Source organism: Corvus hawaiiensis, chromosome 3, assembly GCF_020740725.1.
Source record: "Corvus hawaiiensis isolate bCorHaw1 chromosome 3, bCorHaw1.pri.cur, whole genome shotgun sequence".
NCBI classification, from domain to species: domain Eukaryota; kingdom Metazoa; phylum Chordata; class Aves; order Passeriformes; family Corvidae; genus Corvus; species Corvus hawaiiensis.
In genome coordinates, this window is record NC_063215.1 from 25,143,678 (window position 1) to 25,167,401 (window position 23,724).

Consider the following 23,724-nt stretch of genomic DNA (forward strand, 5'->3'; position numbering starts at 1 on the left):
CTATTACAATAAACTCCCCCTCTCCCCTATTCCTATACCTGCACCCAATTATAATTATGCAAGAAATTAGAAATATTTCAAGAGCAGCTCTGATGTTAACTGCCTGTTTTCGAAAAGTATTTTGTGTTGCTGTGTAGATTACAAAATTGCTATTATGCAACCAGAAAGACGAGATCCTTTGAGACTGTTTTGCTATCGGAGCTCAGGAGCACATCGCCCCACTCACAGGGGTGTGGAGTGGGACTGCCGGAGCCCAGAGCCGGTGGACAGGGGCAGAGGACTGCTGGGGTATTTGTGTTTGCTAACCCTTGTGACCTTACAATTGCCCATTGGAAAGTGGATTAAAAAAAAAAAACGTGTTTCAGACAGTCTTGAGGATTTTTTTTTTTTTAATGTTAGACCAATGCAATTTGAGAGGGAAAACATTACCCACGGCCACGTACCTAGAGTGCGTTCCGTACATTTTATTGTGTTACTTTCCAGACAGTGTTCTAACAACTGGAAAGAAGCTGTGAGCGTGGTCTGCGCACGCTCCCGCTCGGTATTCCCGAGCGCCTCAGGTAGGGATCGGCACGTCCCAGAGTCGGTAAAATGAGCGTCCCAAGCCGCTCCCCGGCACTCCCGGTCACCACAGCAGCTCCCGCACACCGCGGGGCGATGGCAGAGCCCGCCCGAGGCGGCTGCCGGCCCGGCCGCTGCTGGGGAAGCCGCGCCCCGCCAGCCCCCCGGGCAGAGGGGAGCAGTGCGAGCCCCCGCTTCCCGACCAGCACTTTACGCTTCCAGCCGGGGGAAGCTCCGTGCCGGCGCCGTTTTTTTTTTTTCCTTGGCAGAAAGTTCTGCGGGCGCCCGCCCCCGGCTGCCCGGGGCGAGGCGGCGCCGGGGCGGGCGCGGGGCGGTGTGCGAGCGGCGGGCCGGGGCGGGGCAGGGCGGCAGGGCCCGGCCCCGCTGATGTCAGCCGGGACGGGGGAGGAGGGGAGGGGGAGCGGGAGCGGCTGCCCGTGTTCCGGGTCAGGCGCGGGAATGCGCGGCGGCCGCCGGCAGCGCTGCGCTCGGCGCCCCGCGATGCCCCTGCGGGGAGGGCAGCGGCCCGCCGAGAGGCACTAGGGGAACGCCCCCGGTTCCGCCCCGCTCCGGCTCCCGCCCATTGTTCTCCCGGGGCCGCCGCGCTCGCCCGGGGCTGCTTCCCGCCGGCGGCGGCGGCGCGCTGGATGCGGGTTGCGGCCGCTGGCTCGCCGGGACCCGCGCTGCGCGGCGGCGGAGCGGGCAGCAGCTCCCGCGGCCGGCGGCGAGGAGGGGGCGGCGGTGAGCGGCGGCGCCCGCCCCGCGGCCCCCGGCGGCGGGGCGATGTTCCACTGCATCCCCCTGTGGCGGTGCAACCGCCATGTGGAGTCCATCGACAAGCGGCACTGCTCGCTGGCCGCCGTGCCCGAGGAGATCTACCGCTACAGCCGCAGCCTGGAGGAGCTCCTGCTGGACGCCAACCAGCTCCGCGAGCTGCCCAAGGTGAGCGGGAATGGAGCGGGGTCCAGGTGAGCTGCCCCGGCAGGTGCCCGCCGAGCTCCCCGGTCCAGCGCCCGCACCGAGGCTGTGAGCGGATCCCGGGGCCGTCGGTCTGTGGTAGCCGCCCTGGGAGTTAAAGGAAGAGCCGGAGTTTCGGGTTGGCGTTTCCCCGGAGTTAGGTGGTAAATGAGCTTTCACGAGCAAAACCTGGAGATCCGCGTCTTGCGGGAGGGTAGATCCTGTTGGAGGGCAGGGGGGTTGGTGCCGGAGTCGCAGGACATGAGTGTATATTGTGATTAACAGTCACGTCATCGGAATTACGAGACCTTGGAGGGTATTCAACCCTCCCCTTTTTTCCCCTTTCGGTAGATACTATCTGCTCCGTACATGGGAAAACCAAAACCCTCCAGCAGATAACCGCGTTCCCGTTTCTGCATTCTACTCCTGGAAACTTCGCTGTGTGAAACACGAGCCTTTTCTGTGTCTCAGTAATCTTAGTCCCGCACAGTTGTCAATGTTTTGCTTCTTAATTGAAGCATGTAGTCAGAGTTTTATGCATACTTTATTTTTGGTAGTATTGTCAACGGTGAATTCACTTTAAATTCAACATGGTTTTGAGACCTTGAGGTGGTACCTGCCAGTGTGCCTCTTCAGGTGGCATTTGCAGGTTTTGCTAGACGAACTCTATCAGAGTGATTCCAGCGAGGCACTGTTGGGCTCCACAGATGCAGAATGAGTGGGAGGTATGCTCGACCTCTGACTTGAGGACCCACGAGCTTTTTCCCCGTGTTTACCCTTTAAACTTTGGACAACTCAGAAGCCTTTGTGAGCTGTGGTTGGTGGAGTTTGACACGGGAAGTGCATCTTACCTGGAAGCTGCATCTTAAAAGTGTGTGGACTCTTTACTAACTTGGAGTCCAAGAAACTGAACTCACTAGCCAGAAAATTTTTGAAAAGCACCTTTGTTTGCACCTGAATCAAAGTTGCTCTGTTCCTACTGAGACTTCAACAGCCTTACTTTTTCCTTTTTGAAATTCAGTGCACTCACATATACTCTCTTTTTTCAGTCTACATAGTAAGAGTAATCGTGGTGGCTAGGTTTTCCTTCAGACAGTAGTAAAGATATGCAGTTGAACTGACATATTAAATTTGGCTTTTTCTTTTGAAAAACCTGGGCACAAGTTTGCGTCTTGTTGTGACTGAACTCTCTATCCTTCTGAAGTAGAGCAAAACTGGTTTACATAGCCTGTGTGTGGGTGCTATTTTTACTTCCAGCAGTTTTTTCTGGCTTTGTGTGCAGACCAGACTCAGGAGTCCCTTTGTACTAGACCTTTCTTCTTCGTATTGGCTTTCAGGCTTGTACACATCATATTACGGGGGTATTTAATGTGCGTGTGACTGAAATCCCATTGAAACCCATGAAGCTCTCTGATTTAAAAAAAAAAAATCCACCGCCAACTGGTTGCTGTGTACAAATGTAAAGGTTGACATCTGTTCATGGTGTTATATGGTATTAATTTCTGTAAATAGAGTGCAACTATTTATTGTTTCTCCTCTCTTCCTTGAACCGTAATATATGAAATAGCCTTTTTTTGCCCTGTGGTGCTTAAAAAGACCACTTCTTCCCATTCCTTACATTTGACTATGCATTACATCCCATACGTGTAGAAATAGCTGAGGGGGTTAAAAAACACCAAAAACCAACCAAGGCTCCTTGGCATTGCAGTGGAATCAAGCAAAAGTTGAAGTTAGAAAGAAGTTTTTTTTGTCTCTCTTTTTTTTTTTTAAATGTGCATGGATCATGTTACAGGAGTCCCTAAATATACTGTAGGAATATGTTTGTGGGTTTTTAGCTGGCCTAGGAGGAATCTGATGAAATACAACCATGGAAACATACTTGTTGTATCTGTCCTAAGTACTTTGTGCCTTGTCAGCAATGCAGGGAGGCATTTTTATTGGGACTTCCTGCACGAACCTATGAACTTTCCTTGTCAGTTCCTTATTAATGATTTCTCATAAATGGAATATAGAGCTATCATCTCATGTAAATGTTGACTGCAGAATTCTGAGGTACAAAAATAGAGCTGCAGTCCTGAATGTGAGACTAATCTATTGAAGGTGAAACTGATGTTTAGCTGTTCTACCTGCAGATAGTTCTAAAAGTTCTCCTATAGGAATCTGGTTCGGGAGAATCACGGAAGATCTCTCAGTGGAAGGTAGTTACAGCATACATTGCTCATTCCTGTTGTATTAGAAGGGTAGTGTCAATAAAAAGTACAGATACAGAATTGGAAATAAGTGCAAAAAGCTGGGGTAGACTATACCTCTGGTAGAGAAAACACAGGGGAAATCATCAGAGTGTGTAGTTAATAAACTGTTAGGTCAGCACAGATAAAAGTGGTCGTTACATCCTTAATTTAATGTAATTCATTATATTAGTCTGACCTTACATCCATTAAGTTTCTTCTCTACATACATAAAGGCAGTTACACAGAATCAAGCTAGGTTTGGGCTCAGTTGAGGCCTAAACAAGTCAGGAGAATTGTGTAACTCTCTGTGCTGGTTAGTTAGGTGTTTTTCAGTGCTTGATAAAGTCCTGAAGTTCAGTGATCTGTGCCAATTCCTGCTGAATCACCTGTGGGCTGTGCTGATGCCGTAATATAATCCATTAACGCTGATAATCTGTTTGTGTCTCTGAGATGGTTGTGATGCCCCTTAGGAAATTGCTGCTGTAAAGCCTTGCCTTGGCACAGTGAAGAAGAATCGCCCTGTGAACTCCGTCACTTGCAGCAGAAGTTGCTGTGGATGGAGGAGGAAACCCCAACTCTGCTGCGCAGCTCTTCATTGTGCACACAGGCAGTTCAGGCTCATTTAACCAGTGTGGGCAGTTGTGGTCTGAAAGGTCTATTACAGCTGGCAGGAGGTCTTGTAATGCTTCTCTGAAATCGAGTAGATATTGGTGAGTTCTTTTACCAGCTTTGCCATGGCTACAAGTCAGACAGTGATGATGGCTTTATTTCTAGACATCCACTTCCCATCCACTTGCATATTTTTTTTTCATCCCTTCAAATGTAAAGCTTTCTGAGGGAGATAAGTATCAGCAAATGGCATAATGAAATATGTGGACCTGCTGCATTTCTCTCAAGCTGATGAGGCAATTTGTGTTGGATGCACACACTTCTCCCCTCCCCCCCGGTTCTCTCTGCTGCCATTTCTATCAAGTAGCAATAAAAGGTGTTCTTTGGTTGGTTTGATTCAATACCCCAGTAAAAGAATACACTCTGATTCATCCTAAAATCTCCCTTTTGAGATAAAGAAGTAGTCCTAGGCTTTGTTTAATTTGCAGTCTTTCGTAGCATACTTAAAACCTCTCTTATTCTAGAATAAGTCAGAAGAGCATGGCATATATCAGGGTGTTAGTAAAAAAACCCAACAGAGCAAACACACATAAAAATCCCTTCAAAATACAGAAGACAACTTAGAGAATTGCTGTAGCATCTTGAAGGGAAATGACTAGCAGAAGGCCCCAGCACTGTTGCTGAATTGTATGTTATGAGAGTCATGTGAAGTATCCTCAGGAGAAACAAGAAATACACTTGAATTATTTTGAAGGAATTACTTTGCTAGTTTTATTTTTGTTCTGTTGGCTGACCAAAATGTATGGTAGAGTTCTTCACCTTTTTCTAAGGGGAGAGGCCCCCATTGTTTCTGCTCTTCCCTGTGTTTTCTTCCTTGTGCGTTAAGGTATATGTGGACCTGAGAAAGAACTGTTCCTCTGACCCCCTTTTCCCTTCAAGTATCTTTATTTCACTAAGCTGTATCTGTCAGCATTTCAAGAATACAAGGCTATAATTTTAGTTTGTAGAGTACTTTAAAGGTTTTTTAATACCATTTTGCTGCTGCACATTTGGTTTCCCATGTCAGTAAATGATTCTTTCACAAGGTTTCCCTAACTGCTCTGCTGGATCCCTGGGTCCCACTCTTCGCTCCACTCCCCAGTTACGTGATGCAGAACTTGTGCTCATGTTGACAGCAACCTTTTTCTGTTGTTACCACTGGTGTGTCAGACTCCTCACCCTGCATGTTCATACTTTCCCATCCTCCCTTGTCCGTAATGTTCCAGGGTGTTGCTTATTTCCTCCAACCTAAACAGCTCTGTCTGCCGTCTGTTTCTGATGCTTTGCTTCCTCTCCTGTCCTTTCTGTGCTGGGTTCTTGACTGCCCTTGCAAACATCTCTTTTCTTTGTACTCTGCTCTTTCCCCTTCCTTTCTGCTGCCTCCCAGGTTCCCTCCTCTGCTCTTGCCCTTCTTGCAGGATAAGCCAGCCTGGTGGGATGTGCTGGAGGAGCAGGCTGTATACCATTAAGCTGCTGGTGGTTTTCCACAATAATGAAGTCTCTCTGAAGCCTTTCTCGGCAGATGTGGCTGTTTTCCCACAGAACAGCAATTTCTAGCTGTCAGCATGCTTCTCGCCACTTCTGCTTTACAAGACAAATTAAAGAGCTGCACCCTTTGGTCTGAAAAGGATGGGCTACGTATAGAGTTGGTGGTAAAGTGTAGCTCTTAACTTGCTTAAATAATTCCTTCTCTTGTGTTGGATCCTAGGTGCCTTCTGTTGATTATTTTGTGTATCTGATTTTATTGGAAAAAAAAAAAAAGGTCGCCAGTGTGCATAGAGTGACTTAAAATTGTAGTTTTTGTGTTTTTTTCTAAACCTGTAGCATTTTTATTTTCCTTGGGAGTGAAAACTTGAAGGATTTTTCAACTCAAGCTGTAATGTGTAGTATATCATTTGCTACATGTCAAAAATTATTCTTCACTGAAGAGTAGGCTTTCTGGCAAATTGCTCTGATAGAAGAAAATAACACGTTCTGCATGATGGGTTTCAATAGCTTCTCTAATGAAAAGCATCAGATAAAAATAAAATGCTTTCAATTCTATAGATCAGTCTGTAGTTGATGAAATGTTTTCTACTCCCCTACATTAGAATTTAAGGGCAAATACATCCTGCCAGCTTAATTTCTCTGTGCCTCCAATTTGCAATACAAATCCAAATCTCTGCATATTTCTTTTTCCAGTGATTAAAAAAAAAAAATATCGTAGGAACCCTTGAATGCAGTATTATATTTTGGCCTTGGTATTAAATCACAGCATTCTTTGCATTGGTGGGTGGTGGAAATAGCTTATAACTCTTTGTTTTGCTGCTGTTTTGCCTTGCTGCTGCTCAGTTCTTTAACTCAAAGAATAAAGACCACTTTCCCATGAGACTTCTAGCAGATGTTGTTTATGGAAAAACTCCAGTGGCCAAAAAAAAAAAATTCCAAAATTTTTTCGATGTACTTACTTTAGCCTAAGAGTCTGAGGAACTCTTTTTTTCTTTTTTTTTTTTTTTTTTTCCTTTGGGGAATGATTTTTATGTCGTATTTGTAAACCTAACATAGTGCAGCTCTGAATTGTTTCACATTTCTGAGCTTACAAATTATCTCTGTCATCTGTAATTTTTCTTCTTGGTCTTATATACTAAAGCTTCTCTGTAGAGTTACTAGATAGATGGGAGACCTTTTTCCTGAGAGACCTGGTTAAACCCTGGCCTCCTCCTGTGCCCCAGTTTCTTTGTTAGAGATGCTGCTGGTCTGCTGCTGCTTGGCATTTGGCACTGTCGGTATCTTTGTTATGTGCGGTGTTGAAATCCAGGGGGCTGTTCTCTTACCAAAATCATGTGAAAGCTCCTTAAGAGTAAGCCCCTCTGTTCTTCCCATACCACACCTTTGTCTCAGGGAAAAACCTGTTCCAAGCTGAATTTCACTGTTCTATCATTGTTTCTATTATTATGCAACCATAAGCCTGAACAACACTTGTTTGGTCAGTGGCCAGTAATCTGTGGAAAGACACGATTATCATACTGTCCCTCTCTTTAAATTTGGGTTTACGGCTGCTTATGTTGTACATATATAGAAGCTTTATTTCCTTTTTTCCAAAGCATAGATCTCCTTGGGTTTGGAGAGATGTGGTGAGATATCTCACATGGCTGGAGTGCTGCAGTGGATGAACACAGGCTCTTTAAGAAGGATGGGTCGGAAAGGCAAGAATAGAGAGTTGCCCTTTGAATGAGAGAGCAGCAGGGATATGTGAAGTTTTGCCTTGGGATGGGTGATGGGCCACCTGAGAGCAGGTTGGGATTAGTGGATGACATTGTTTTGGGTGTCTGCTGTAGACTGCTTGATCAGGCTGAAGTAGTAGATGATGCCTTCTTCAGATAACTGGAAGAAGTCTCATGTTTGCAGGCTCAGGTCCTCACGTGGGTCTTGAACCACATGACAGCTGGAAGGACAACACAGCGGGACATAAGCAATCCATGAGTTTTCATTCTTAAGACAGGTCGAGATGTGAAGATCAGGGTTGCAGTAGCTGTAGTGACCATGAGGTGGTGGAGTTCAGGATCCTGAGAGGAAGGAATAGGACAATAAACAGCATCTTGAGAAAACAAACTTTGACGTGTTTAGGATTCTGCTTGGAAGAGGTTGGTAAAAAAGATGTTTATGCTGCTATTCAGAAGGACAGGGAGAGGCTGGAGAAACAGGCAGAGAGGAATCTCATGAAGTTCAGTAAAGAGAAATACACCTGCACCTGGAGAGAAATAACCATTCAGAATTCTCCAGTACAGGTTGGGGGCCAACCATCTGGAAAACACCTTTCCAGTAGAAGGCCATGGGTGACCTGGTGGACAAGTTGACCGTGAGCTAGCAGTGCTCCTTCATGACAAAGAGAGCAAACAGTATCCTGGGCTGCGTTACACAAAGTATTGCCAGCAGGTGATTCTTGTCCTCTGGCTAGCTTTGGGGAAACAGACCTGGAGTGCTTTGTCTAGTGCTGGGTATCCCAAAAGAATGGACATACTGGACATATACTGCAGGGCCACAAAGACTGTTACGGGCTTGGAGCATCTCTCACGATGGGAGGCTAAAAGAGCCAGAATGGTTCAGCCTTGAGAAGTAAAAGGCACATGGTTGTGTATAAATACGTGTAAATCAGTGTGCAGCCTTGCTTGGGGTGCCCTATGACCTTACAAGAGGCAGTGGGCAAAGGCTGAAACACAGGGAATTGTCTGAAATACGAAAATACTTTTTTTACTGTGAGGATGGTCAAACACTGGCATGGGTTGTCCAGAGAGGTTGTGCAATATCTGTTTATGGAGATGCTGTAAACCTGACTGGACATGGTCCTGGGTGACCTTCTCTAGGTGACCCATGCTTTGAGCAGGGGGTGGTACACTAGGTGATTTCTAGAGCCCCTTCCAACCTCAACTGTTTTATGATTCTATAGAGGGCATATCAAAGATTTTGCCATCTTTAACTTGGGTGTTTTTAATGATACAGATAGAATTGTCGTGGTTTTCCCTGTTTATTCACCCTCAAAAGTTTAATTGTTTTACTTTCTACATTGATAGTGTCACAGTGTTTTTGCACATCTTGCTGTAAATCCTTAAAGAAACATGACTGTATGATTTGAACAAGCATGTATTTACAGTTAGTGTCAGAGAGAGAACTGTGCTACTGGGTGAAGCTGAAGCAGACTGCTACACACAGAGTAAAAGTAGTTTTATTGAAAGTTTAAGATTTTTTTCAGTATGACAAATGCTACTTAAAATACTTGCTAAGAATACGTGTAACTTTACAACTTCAGTATCTTGAGAATATGTTACCTTTTGTAAAAACCTGTTGTGAGTATAGTCAATTAGGACTAGCATGCAGTATGTGCTTGAATTACTAAAATCCATAATGGTTTGTAGAGAAGCAACATTGGATCCTTATATTGACATACTTCTAAACACAGAGCTCTGTGTTGAAGGCTACAGATAAGTTTATTACCAGATAAATATCTCTAGGTTCTCTCCTCCAAGTTTCCAGATTTTTCTGTTGTATTGCTTCGGACTTGAAGAAATACTTTACCTTTTGACATCAAATATGAAAGACCACAGTCTGATTGGCGCAGAGGAAGAACTTAGTCTGCTGTTTCCTAAACAAAGGAAAGTCATAATCTTCCCTGTGATTGTTCAAAAGATTTTTGAAGTCTGCTTGGTTTGAAATATTTTCTGATGGCAGTTTTTTGTAGTAACAGCTCAGCTCTACTGATTTTTGACCTCAGTTGAAAGAAAGTAGGTAATTATGTTTCAATACCTTTAACTTTTTTTTTTTTTTGGTAAGGTGTGTACTGTTGTAGTAAACTGGTAGCATTCCCTTCTATTTGTGATGTACATAGGTGAGACAAGGTTTGTGGGCGGAGATTGTACATCTGTACCTCTAAAATAAGTTTTATGATTATAGATAGAGTTATTTTTCTGATTATATCAGTTGGTCTAAAAAAAAAGACATTACCTCCTGCCAACAGTCTTGTATACTGGAAAAATGCATGCTAGAAATTCATTAGAGAGATTACTGTGGGCTTTGGACGTGTTTTTTTTTTCTCCAAATGGCAAATGCATTTAACTGCAATGAATCCATATTTCATTGCAGCAGATGTTTTCTGGCCTCTCTTAAAGGCAGAGGCAGTCCTTCTCACCACTGTGCTCTAACAAACAGCTCTAGCATGGAGTGCTCTTTAGCCTTTGTTGCTTCTGCTTAATTGACATAAAAGAGAAAGCAAATCCTTGCCTGCCAGGAGCAGTATGAGACAACCTGGTCAATGCATTGCTTGGTAGCACGGCCATTTGGATTCAGTGCTGCAGTGTATTGGTTTTTCAGAGTGGATAATCCCCTATTTGTTTTTCAAAAGAGATGTAATGACTGAGACTAGGACCTGCAATTGGCCCATCCTTGTCAATGGTTCAGAAAATGGCAGATGCTTTGAAAATAGGGCGTCAGAAGCGTAGCAGGTTGATGCTGAATACCAGCTTCAGTGAGGCATTGGTATCAATTTTGCTGTCTTCTGTAGGCCTTCCCCCACAGCCCTTCTTGCCTGGCTGATCTTTCTGTCGGGCTTTCAAGTATCCATTGGAGGGGGAGACAGCAGTTGCAGCATCTGGGTCTGTTTAGGATATGGGCCCATGAAATGTGATCTTTAATTAATACTTTTCTCTTGTTGTGAAATCTAGTAATTTTATTAATGTTTTGTATGGACTCCTGCTTGAATGTCTGCCTCCATGATGTCTTTCATTAATATTCATGATGACAAAGTTGGTAGTAGAATGCTGTGAGACCAAAGTACAGCTTGAATATATTCTGCATACATGGTTAGGTGTGTGAAACAATCTTTCATCATGCCAAATATGCTCACGGCATATGTGAAGACAGAATTGGAGACCTCAGCTGCATGGTGTAGTTGTTCGTTTGCCAGCTTGCTACAGAACAGGCTGGCAGAAGTCTGTGTACTGCTGTCCATCACCAGCTGCTGCTGTATCTTCTCATGGCTCCAGAGGAATTCCATTAGCTGCTTCTTTGATGCAGAGTCATCAATTGCACGATGACTCTGCTGTGCTACACCGTTGAGTTAGTCCCTTCCCTCAGAAATTGTTTAATTATCTCAGGGAGTATTTTATTTGAAAGTTAAAGTTTATTGTGCCCAAAGGATCACATGGGATCTGCATATGTGAAACCCTGTTGCCCTTGCCAGCTGTCTTTGGTCGCAAGTGAAAGCAGGCAGAGTGACTTGAGGGATCGTGATGTTGCTAGCAGCCCTTGTGGGAGATGCCAAGCTGATAATACCCATGCTAGGCTTTACTGGAGTCTGCTGAGATCTCTTTTCACACTTCATGAATCCAGAGTAGGATTCAGCTTCCTCAGCATTTTATCATGCAACTGGTTTGGATGTGCTTCTAGGGGAAAGGTGTCTGTTTTCTGTGCTCTTGCTGGTTTTCCTCAGTGCTCCCACCTGTGCTATTGGCAGAAGTCTCTGGGTTGGATGTTAAGACAGTGATGTACAGGATTACATCCTAGAAGGAGTTTTTTGCTCCCGAGTTAGTTGTGGATTTCGACTGAGGGTGGATGTCTTGAGGCTTGAGTGGAGTGCATGGTTCATTACAAGTTGCTGAGAGCTCCAGACTGGTATGTCCACCGGCTGACTGGAGTAGAAGTGATGTTTGGAGTCCCACCAGCTGGTTACTGTAGGGTATTGAATGTCCTATCTTCTTGGAATTCTTAGCACTGGGTGACCCCTACTGATCGTCTTTCAAAGGCCGTTCTGTTGATGACTTCTTCAGAAGTGGGTTGGGGAGGAATGAGGAGAAGCTCACCCTTCCCTCTTTGCCTTTGCTCTTCAGACAGATGGGGAATGTGCACGTATGGTTGTGCCAGTGCCTGGTTATTAAAACCATCCCAAGGAAGCAGAGTGCTTGAATTCAGTAGTGCTGCTTCATTATGGTATTTAATCTTTGTTTTCCTCATAGTGTCCGGACCACCATGCAGTGTGTTCACCTAAAGTGAGCTGGGCTTCCTCTGCTCCCACTGGAGCCATGCAACAATGCAGACAAAATGATAACTTCTAGGGGCCAAAAGCAAGGGACTGGGGACCTTGTTGGGGAGCAGCTGTGTTGCGAGGTTATTTCATGGATTTGATGCCTTATCTCTTCTTCACTGCCTTGCTTACCAAAATTACCTCTTCTACTTGTGTTTGCCTGAAGAAAGACCTCAGAAAAAATTCTTTCTGAGGCAGTATAAAAAGTGTGGGGAAGGATTGACTGTGATTTCCCTTATCCCGTGACTGAAGGAGGACACACAGCTGGTGATTGGAAGTAAACAAATGAAATGATGTCCCCATTGACTTTTGTTTACAATGTAAGAGAAGAAAATGGAGCCTGATGTAAGATTTGAAACAAGAATGCATCTAGGAGTTAAACTGTGTTTAAATTACTATGTGCCACTTCTTAATTCTAAAGCACAGATAGCCTTTGGTTGCTCATTTGTAAGTTTGGAAAATGGGTGAAATAAATACAGATTGTACTTAAGAAACAGAACCTAGTAACATTCTCTTCTTATAGCTTACTTAATTAATTTTAATATAATAATGTAATTGCCTGAAGAAGCCTTAAAAGCTGAGGCAGCATGTGTATGTGGAAAATCCATACTGGTGTCTAAGGGATATTTGACATAAGAGCAAACGCTTACAAATTCTTAATCTTGTCAGCAACAGCTAAAGTGCTTGCAAAAAACCCCAAAAATGGAAGCAAAAAATCAACAAACCCTCATCCTATCTGATGTGTATGTAACCGTGAAACAAGTTAATTTGCAGTTTTCTTTCTCCTTTACATCTCATTCTAATTTCTACTGCTTCTGCTGGCCCATTGTGAGAATTAGGCAGTGGATTCATAAAGGTTCTAATTTTAATTCTCTTTGCTGCTAGTAGTAGCCTTTTTATGGAAATGTTTTGCTTAACACAGTAACATTTAGTTATGCTACCTGTGCCAGATGGGTTTGGAGTGTGACATGTCTCTAGCACTGCAAAGGCTCTAGCAGCTCAGATGTTGCTGAAATGTTGCTCCTCCCCTTAAACAGCATTAGCCGCAAATGCGTCTTTGTTCCCTCCTATTTCAATTATTTCAATTGTCTGTTGTTCCCATGGATCTCCATTTATGGTTTTTTTATTCCCATCAGCTAAGGTGCTGAATTTTCAGGGAAAATTGTCAGAGATGCATGTTCTTTGTTTCAGGAGTGAATTGTTTCAGGAGCTATTGAAAGAAACCCAGAGATATGTTGTCTTGGCCACTTGCAAGGGAGAAAATATCCTACTAGTTTGGCTTAATTCTCTTAACTTTTTTTTTTCCCCTAGAATTGAATGCCAGTTGGAGTGGTATTCTTAAAAAAAAAGTTATAAAAAATGAGAACTGTGGGATCACACTGTCTGTTTATACTTTTCAGTGAGTCATGCACTTACCTGTTACTTTTTTTCTTCCGTTGGTTGACATCGACCCAATTTTGTCAGAATGAAGTTTTTTTTAAAATGTGTGTCCGGGTGAGAGAGACTTGGTTAGTTTTCCAGTGAGAGGAGGGATCTGTTCAAGATGTATGTTCTTAGAAAATCCATATAATAGAAGCCTCTATAAATTCTTTGATAGGAGGAAAAGCTTCAATTGAGGATTGGGAATTGTTACTAAATAGCAAGTTATAGGCTACTTCAGTGCTTTATGCTCATGACATTATTTTTCTCATTGAGGCACTATTAATTAGGCTGGCTAAACTAAGCAGCATTAAAAGTGTTGCCAAGATACTTACAGAGACGTTGGGTCTGCAATCAAAACCTGCTATTAGAGCCTGCTGGGTGGATATGCTGCTCTGGCCAACAACCCCATTGCACTTTGGATCGTGTTAGAGCTTATCAAATAGATGCAGAATTGTTGTTAGATACATCAAATTAGGAACATGTTTCTTGTTGGCATGGATTTAAGAAATCACTGATATTTATACACACGCATATATGTATCTGTTTACATTTGTTGAACTCTATTGAGAAAGCTTTTAATTCTCTTTGTTCCCTGTGGCCTTTTTGAAAGGTAGAACATACACGGCCAAAAGGAATTGCTTGACTCTCCAGCAGTGCTTCAGAGCACTAATAATGTGCCTTAGATAAAGGAAGAACACTTACTGAAATGGGAGTAGGATGCACTAAACATACAAGAGTGATTGAGTCGTGTAGTTTAAAGGAAAAAAAAAAACATTTAAATGAGAAGTTCAAAGAAATGCCATTAATGTAACTCCAGTTTGATTTTATTTAGGAAATGGTGTTATTCATTAAAAAATTGTTATGCAAACAGAAAATAAAGCTTCCAATTAATTTGTCTTTTAAGTAGTAGTCAGTTAAAGAAACAGGAATGTATTTAAATATTGTGTAATATTGCTTGTTGCAGATGTGCTCTGCACATTTAATAAATATATACTGCATTGGGACACGGTAATGTGAGGGTCCTTTAGCCTTCCTGGGGATATCCAGCTCTTAACAGGCTTTTGATGACTATTCTGTCTTTTAGCCATGTTCCTTCTGTCTTTGCTCACTTGCCATTGAATATCTGTCAGGGACAACTGTTGCTTAGGATAAGATTTGTAGTAGAACATCAATATTTGTAACTGTCATATAGTTTAGCAGCTACACGCTGCCTTGAGGAACACATTTTGGCAAGTATTTATTTTGGAGTGTTAGGACAGATTGGGATTTCTTCTGTGGAGTGTACTCCTGCTATGTTTTCACAAAAGTGTCTTTAAGTGCTTTTCTAAGCTTCTGATGGATTCTTGGTTTAGTCATATTAATAAATATTTAGAAAAAGGGCTACATTTGTTTTAAGATAAGAATGGTAACGATATGAAAATGCAGTTATGGATCTTTTGAGGACAATGAAGGATTAAAAAGCATTTGTGGCTATTTTAATTGGAATTTATGTTTTCAGGGAGCTAGAAATATGGAAGTATAGGGTTTTTTTAACCTTCATCTTAAAATTTCAACTCTGTTATAAAACACTTTTAATATGGGTGGAGGAGTGCCATTCTGACTCAAAAATGCCTTTGAGATTTCACATTCAGGTCTGGTGCATCTTTTACTGCTGAGTGTTTATCAACTTTTTAAAGCTCTATCCTTTTTATTCCCTAAAAGGAACCCCTGTTTTTGAGGGAAAACACATTAGTTTCAGTTGTGTTTTATTTTTCTGTGACGAAGTGTATATTGAAAAGATTGATGCAGAAATGCAAAACTTTGCACTTAAAAACCTGATTTATGATATTGAACAGAAGACGCTCAAAATAAGATTGAAAACCTGTACTGTAATACAGATTCATGAGACTGCTTTTATCTTGTGTCCTAGTAAGATGCCTTACTCCTCCTTTTTGTGTCAATCTAAGTCATATCTGAGTGACATTTAGAGCACATACTCCAGCACCTAAATAAAACAAAAACTAAAAAAGAGGTGCTAATTTCCTAGAAGGGATTGCAGGTGATTAAATGTTAGCAGATGTCCCAAATTTACAAGTATCTTCCAGTTACCCTACGGGGGGGCAAACCCATGGGGTGCAGGCACGCACACATGCTGCGAGTGGGTGAGATGGAGATGCACGTTCTGACTGCTGGGTGAAACTCCCCCTGCACTCTGGGAGCACCAAACTCGCTCAGAATTTGAGGAGTCCGTTCAGTTTTGATCAAGATGACCTGTATGTAAAGTCATTTCATTCTGCACAAATCCTCACCCCTTGCGGTCACTCTCCTTCAAAGGCCTGCCTGGGAGAGTGGAAAGTTGCGATAAGAGCTCCACAACTTTCTTAGGAATGCCTACATCTCATTAGGTTTTAAATGATCATTTTTCTCTTTCAGCCACCAGCTGCTCCCAGTGCCTGGGGTTGACCTGGCTTTCAGCTTGGCCTGTTTAATTGCTGTTTTGTCTTGCTGCCAGACCCCCTGAGCCCATAGCTGGGGGTCAGGGAAAGTTGCCATCCTGTCTGCGTTGTGTGCCTGTGTCCTCACTGTGGACAGGGCTGGCTTAGGTTTTTCCTCAAACAAAGAAGACCTGAAATTGTGTGTATCCTGCCCAACTTTCATTAGTCTTTCTGAAACTGGGCCACAGAACAGAGGGTGTTTGAGGCTGGAAAGAAAGCCTTCCTGAGGGAGGCTGGTTCTGTAACCTAGTTGGTTTTGGTGTTCGCCGGTGAAGAAGACCTTGTCAGCACCTCTTCGTCAGTTTTCTGGATCTCGTTCTTTAGCAGTGTCCCTCTGCATTAACTTCCTAATGAGCCCTGGTGTGTAATTAGGATGCTTTTAATTACTCTGCCTGGTAGTCTCACCCCATTAATGACTTGAAGCTGGCACTCTGGATTTTGCTAGTGTCTGTCTGTAATGATCTTTAACAGCAAGGTTTACGGATTTTTTTTTTTTTTTTTTTACATAAATTTTCATTTTAGGTAAAACACGGGTTATAGTTTGTTTTAATTTTTACATGTAAACAAAATGTTCATTCTGATACAGGTCTGAAAGAGATTTACATAACTAATGCCTTGTAATAGCCTTAATTAGCTCACATTTTGAAAGTGATTCCTGTTATTCCTCATTGTTTATCATGCCTATATGTGAGTTATGTGAATATTTTCTGACATGTAATTTTTTCTTTCTTTCAGCCTTTCTTCCAGCTTGTGAAGTTGCGGAAACTTGGACTTAGTGATAATGAAATCCAGCGGCTCCCTCCAGAAATAGCAAATTTCATGCAGCTGGTGGAACTTGATTTGTCTCGAAATGGTAAGCTCCAAAGTTAATTTGTTTGATTTTATACAGTCCTATGACATGGTCTAGAAAACTGGGTTAGTAGGGTTTTTCTGTCTCAGAAATTGTTATCTGTATCCTGCAGAACACTTTTCGGTGTAATTCATGGATTTGCCTGTAGTTCTAGAGGGGAAGGAGGGAAAGAGAAGAGAGGAGCTTGTGGTAGAAATACAGCAATAAAATAATCCTTGACTGTAGTTCTGCGTTTCTAAGGCCCTGCTTTATTTTCCAGTTTAAAAAATGCTTTATGTGGTAGTTTTATATGTGTTTCTGTCACTATGTTGACTTCTTTTCCCATGCTTTCTGAAATGCCTGGCATTTAGAGATGGAAAAAAACAGGAAAAAGAAAAAAAAGTTGAAAAAAAATAAGGCTGCTTTCTGTGCTCAAAAAAGGACTGCCTGTGGGTTAGAAGTCCAGTTCTTTATCTCTGCTCTGCTCTTTACCTGGGATTAGCAAGAGGCAGAGTGCTGGTATTTCTAGTTGTACTTCTGGAAGAAGAATCAGTCTGTTTGTCATCTGCGGTGATAAATTCAGAAAAGAATGCTGGGACAAAGTATCTTCTAAAATGTGTTGGTGGAAACAACATGGGTTTATCGTTTGCTTGCAATGCTTGTTGCATGTATTGTCCTGCATTGTGATGGAGTGAAAACTTTTTTTTTTCTGTGGCCTGGTGAACTTACCAGTTCTACAAGAAGTTAAGGGGCTGGTGGGTCACCTTTAAGCAGCCTTATGACCCAGTGGTCTAGAAACAGTGAATCTGTGTTACCAAATTAGAGCAACTGTCAGCTATTTTTGCCTCCTTACATGCAGTGCATGTGCACAAAAATGCTCTCTGAGCTGTGATGGAAGGGGTGGGAGCGATCAAGGTTGTGTAACCTTTTAAATAAATGCGGGTTGTACTTGAATATTCAAGAAAATAAATAGTGTAATGGAGAATCTTTTTTGCTTTATGGTTTAACTTCACATCAACTCTTTGTGACTGAGAAATATTCTGTTGCTACTTCACCTTTCTGTAGCATATTTCCTTTATTTATTTGGTGCTTTAAATTCTGTCCTTATCTGATAATATAACTGATGAAGCATAATGAGTCTCCAGGCAGTTGCTGAAAAATTTCTGTGAACCATATAATTTTATGCACATTTGGAAAACATTTTAAGAGAAGAAAACTGGGAAAAAAAACAAGAGACAGAAGAGACAGATTAGTTAAAACATTCTAGAAATACATGAACATTAGTTGATGTGGTATTTGGCTACTGAGTTTGGCTGAGTTGGGTGCTGTCAGTGACAGACCTTATAGAAAAAGAAACCCTCTGTTGGCTTAGTAATTCTCTTTGCAAATGAATAACTAGTTGGAAAAGAGCTGGTGGATCAGAGCCATGTGAACTCTTGTCAGCCTGACTTGGAAGTTGGCTTGAGAACTCAACTGTAACAAGAGCAGATGGTGTGAATGTTTATGGCTGGGTAGATGCATGTGTCATTAGAAGTTACTGCACAGGGAAGTATTTTCTCCAGTAATGGGTTGAACTAATGCAGGTGGCAGGGAGCAGTTGCTTTTCTACATCCAAGGTTCGGTGTTAAAATACCCATTTTATTGCATTGCTTTCTTTTCTTTGTGTTTCGTTGCAGAAGGTGACTGATAAGGCTTCCCTCTACTTAATTATGTCCCAGTTACTGCATGACTTGACCCTTCAAATGAAAAATGCACCATGCAATGTGGTGCAGGGTAGCTGTGGCAGAAGATAACTAGTATTACTTTCCGCTGTTTGGTTGTTTCATGGTTGTCTCATGGTTCTCCAAATCAAAAGGCAAAACACACACCATCTGGGATGCGGCAGGGGGAATTCTTGCAAAGGTTTTTGGGATTACAGTATTTTGTTAGCTTTGTATTTCGAACCCACCTTTCAGTATGTCTCATTCTAAACCTGCCACAGGTTTGTCCTGTTCAGTGGTTTGCACTCCAAAAGGTTTTGTTTTTCTAACTGTCCAAAACTACTTAGGAAAAAAAAAAGTGAACTCTTCGTATTCCTTTCAGGCAGAGAAAAAGAGCCCTGCTTTTCAAAATGCAGTATGCTGCATGAATAGGAAAGTGTGATGGTGACATCTGAGCTTGGGAAATAAGAGATCATTGTTCTGTGTTTTTTGTTGTTCTAGTTGTCTGGTTTGGTGCACTAATTGCCTTCAGTTCTGGCCATTCTGTTTCCTCAGGAGCTTAAAAACGCAGATATAAATTCATTTAATATTGTCTCCACAGGAATAGCTTTCTCTTTTTTAACCTCTCATCACAGAAGGAGGAAAGGATTTTCAATAAACAGAGTACTTCCACTTCTGCCATAATAAAATGGTAACATACCTTCCTTTCTCCTGCTTTACAACCCTTTGATCAGCATATGATCTTTGAAGCCACGTGAGATGGTGGCTATATCATACGGGTGGACTTGGGTGCTCTTCCAGGCTGCAGGGGCCAGCTGTACTTGGAGCAGTAGTGAGGTGTTGAATCTGGAGGAGGGATCAGTCCCTCCAGGCACAATCCCTCCTGATCTTTGGAGGTAGCTCTGGATACCCGTGCCATGCAGTGTTATGTGCTGTGTAATAGTCCTGCTTCATAGGCACTTGGAAAAGGTCCATAAGGAAACTCTTAAATGTGTCTCTCTCAAATTCTCAAGTGTTTTAAAATGCCCAGGACATGCTAGTGTATGTTAAAAATGTGCTACAATAATTAATTCTTCAAGCAGTTTCTTGGTCAATGAGTGAATATCGAACTACAAAAATCTCTCCAAGAAATAAAACTAAAAAAATCTTCAGCAGATGTAAATTTGATGCTCCCTGTGTATGTGAGAGAAGTCTGGGGAGGGTAAGGATAGCCTCAGTGGTGCAGAAGGAAAAGGATTTGGGAAGATAAGCAGCCATATATTCTTAAACTTTTCCTGGATTGTTTGCATGTTGATGTTTCTTATTCCCTGCAAGGCCATGTGTTCATGCAGATTTTCCTAGGAAGCATCCCCACTGTGCTTTTCTAGTCTGGCTGAGGCTGTTATTTGCGCAAAGGTTGAATGGATGAATCAAGGACTGGAATATAAGAGGGCAGAGAAGCTGTGCTAAGAAAACAGCATAGTGGTGGTGAACGCTTTGAAGGTTATTTGGCAATCCTGTTTATCTCTGCCTCTTAGTATCAGGTTGTTCAAAAAGCTGATGTACTTGTTGCAAGGCTAAAGGAAACAGACTTGTAGGATTTCAACAGTGATGCCTGAGCTTTTGACTTGCTGGCAAAGCATGTCTGAAACTCAGAGTATTCCGAGATAGATAGTCACCTGCTGTGTGTCTGAAAATACTTCTGGTTTTGTCAGACTCCCCAAGCTTGGTTAAATCTTTTCCTGGATTCTCATATCATGGGTGAATTCTGTGAAGACACTGGGTCACTGAAACATTCTTGCTTGGTGACCCTAAAGTTTGGGTACTCTCCAGTTCTTTGCATTGAGCTCCAGTGCAAGTTTTTGCTCTGCATGACAGAGGGAGAGCTTCTGCTCTAAGCATAATCAGAAGTGTCTGTGTGCTGTTTTTATTCCCATAGCACTTGGACATTCCCTTAGGCAATTCCTGAAAGACCCCGTGATTCATAAAGTGCAATCTCCCAAGGTAGAAAGACGTGCTTGAATTTCTACAGTTCTTTCCTGGTGCCTGGACTGGCACTTCATTAAGCTTCCCTTTCTTCCAAAGGCATGCCGTGTGTTTCAGATCCCTGTGAGTTGTAGCAGGTTGTTACCCATGCTGTTCACCCCCCAGAGATTTTCTTCAGTGACTCCATCCCCCCTTTTCTTCTTGCGCAGCCCCTGGAGGCCAAATTCTTAAAGCTTAGGGCCCTGCCATCCCAGGTTCATTAAAATGTTAATGGCTTTTCTTGTTCTGTAGCTTCTTCTAAACAGGAGGGGCAATGCATAAAGTGTCTTTAGTTAATTTAATGCATGTTGATATTTGGGATTATGTATACTATGTATGTATGCTGTGTTCTTCCAGAGGTGATGCAATCCTTTTTAGTATCCCTTTTGTCCCAGAAGAGGGTTTTTGTTTGCCTCTGACAAAAATATTCAATCCTCCAAACTCCACTGATGTGTTTTTGTCATGATATTGCATGTTCCTTAAAATGCCCCGAAGGTGTTAATTTAACTGTTGCATTCTTATTTGAAAGAAATTTCTATCCTGCACACACTTTCTCTTAACAGGTGTGCTGTGGAAGCCAGGTTTTGTTCCTAATGTCATACACCTTTCACAGCCATTGACACATTGTCAGCAGCTTGTTTAATTCAGCTCTTCTAGCATCAAAAGAAAATTATTGTGAGCTGGGATGCTAGACATGAGGCACTGGAATGGCTTTCCTACCCTTCCCAGCTTCAGGAGTGCCATTTGAACCGTCCTGCTGTCCACCCCTTTCTCTGATGCAGGCTAACCCCGTTGCTTTTGTAGGAGAGGAGCTTCTTGCACTGCTGTGTCTACCTGTGAGATGCTGTCTCTTTGTGATCAAAGCCTGGCAGGCTTTTCTGCTGCTTCTCTTGCTTCCATTGAATGTGTGTACTGAGGACTTGGTCATGCAAGCCTGTAGCATTGGTAGTTGCTCTGTGCTGGCAGTTTTGCACTGACTGACTGTAGTGACTTTCCAGCTGGCAGCAGGTAAAGGGACTCAAATGGTGTGTTCTTCTCTGGAAGTGGTCTGTGACCTTGCAGTTCGGTGTTATGTCCAAGCCCCAAGTCTCAAAACTGTGGAAAAGATGCAAGTGTGAGTGCAGTGGGAGAATTAAATGGATTTTTATATTACTGGTAGATAGATTATTCTGGTTCTGTTTGCTGACTCAGCTCTCAGTGGAGCTGAGATCCATTACCTTGTGAGCTGAGGAGTGATGGGTTTGGCTGTGGCATCTATTGAGGAAATCTCTGTGTGGGTGCATCTTGTTAAGCTATATTTGGCTCTGCATGATGCTTGATGCCAAAATCTCAACATGGTTCTTTACTATGATATCCAATAAGAATAATACTGTTTGTTTAATGTGTACAGTTCATATTTCATAACCACCTCAGAGAAGAATTCTGGCTACATGATAGTTGCTACCCATTTTTGTAGTTTCTGGCTAAACTGATCTTATGATTGTATTGATAGTGCGGTTGTTCTGGACACAAGTCTTGTGACATCAGGATAGTCTCGTTCCAAAATCCTCTCTGCACACAGTTGCCATATGCTGTCATTTATATGAAAATTATTACAGATTTGACCAAAGATAAATCTGCTACTTTAGGATTACCATAACAGTAGAGATGGTTCCTCACAAGCATCTCAATAGTCACTACACTGTGTAAGGAAAGACTACACTGCTGCTGTGCAAGGCCTGGGCAGGGTCCAAGACTTTGGAAGTCAGTCTATAGAAGATCCAAGTGCTCCATGAGCCTTATTCTTATGCTTTCCTTGCTTCCAAGATGGATCACAGTTGCAAATTTAGAAACTTGTATTTTGTTCTGTCTTCAGTTCTCAGGGTACTTGGAGAACTCTACAACAATGGTATTTTTCTGTTCCACTTTCAGCTGCAGGTGATTTGATATTTCTGCTTTTTATTTGAAATGTTTATTCTTTCTAGCCACTTTACAACCTGACAGTCTCTTTAGAGATCTTGGTCATCCTCAGGACACCACATGCATTGTGTGATAGGTAAATTTCATTCAACAAGTCATTGGAGGGCCAGGTGAGCAGGCAGCATCTTTCCTGCAGAGCATCCATCAGTCTGTCCTGCTGAAGAGCAGTGTAGAATCTCTGCTTTTCTCTCTGAGACTCAACTGACTTGTTTGTATTAGTGCCTGCACATCAGTGCTTTCCCTTTTTAATTCAGCCATCTGCTCTCAAAGGTATACCTGTCATCTGTACTGTAGGATTACTTCCCTTATGCTCACAGAGCAAGTGTTCTCCTTTTCCTCTCCCCCACTGAAAGCAGGATAACCAGTATTTTTTCAAACTAGAAATTCTGAGGGAGGAAAGGCTTGAACACTTGTTTCAGTTCAGCCTGGCCTGCTGATCCAGCTATTCTACAGTGAAGAGATAAGCTAAGTAGGGAGAAGCACTTTGAGTCTTCTGATCCTGTCCCACAGCCTCACATGGACTCTGCTCTTGTCTGGCCGCTGCTGCTGTTACTTTGTGCTTTTGCATGGAGTCTGGCTGTCACCTCTGCTGCACTTCCACAGCATCTGAGCAGAGACTTCCTCCATGAAATCCTCTTCTCTGCCTGCCACCAGCTGCCTTGATGTGAATGTACTGATAACAGGTCTGGTAGCAAATAGCAAAACCTGGAATGCTGAGAGATAAATGGGAATTGATGCTTGCTTGCTCAGTGGACAAAGAAAAACCTCAAGCCAGCTACCTGTGTCAGAAGGCAATATAGTTGACAAGTGCATCTATTTTGTTAACATATGCACCTGCTGGATGTTGCTTGTTTGTCTTCTGGTTTGTGTCCAGGGGAGTGCTTATGGACAAACAGGAATTGCTCTCCTGCTCCTGCATGGACATGTCTTATCTGATACAAGAAAGCATCCTGTGAATGCAGTTGCTGCAACCCTGGGATGGAACATCCTACCTATGTGGGACCATTGTGTTTTGTATGGTGTTAAAATATCTTAAGCTTCAGTCTGAATCTGAACAGTGACTGGTTTTTGGTTTTGTGGGGATTTTTGGGGATTTTTTTTGTGCTAATGAAAGTGAAGCAGACTTGGAGATCAGAGAATTTTTTGCTCTTTTAGATGGTTGCTTGCTAACAGTTGTGTTGCATGTTTGGGTTTTTATGTTTGGGTTGCCTTTTTTTTTTTTTTCAATTCTAATTCCTTGTGACATACCTTTCTTTGTATTATCTCCCATCTCTCCCTTGAGGTTAGTTTAAAATTTGTACTTAAAACCATCATCACTTTAATGTCTTACACGTGTAGTTTAGTGATCGATGTACAAAGGAGCATATTAGGGAAGAAAGAAACACCT

The 23,724-nt window shown here is 42.6% G+C and overlaps 1 protein-coding gene across 3 annotated transcripts in view; it reads left to right on the forward strand.

Moving 5' to 3' along the window:
* Window positions 1-1,002: 1,002 nt before the first annotated feature.
* Window positions 1,003-23,724, forward strand: part of LRRC1 (leucine rich repeat containing 1) — a 98,395-nt gene continuing 75,673 nt past the window's right edge. The window contains exons 1-2 of one of the 3 annotated variants that reach the window (XM_048297907.1): window positions 1,003-1,529; window positions 16,581-16,698. In XM_048297907.1, the coding sequence (XP_048153864.1) occupies window positions 1,209-1,529; window positions 16,581-16,698 (439 nt within the window). In that variant the 5' untranslated portion in view covers window positions 1,003-1,208. The remainder of the gene's footprint in view (window positions 1,530-16,580; window positions 16,699-23,724) is intronic. The other 2 variants (XM_048297906.1, XM_048297908.1) reach the window with 2 other exon arrangements.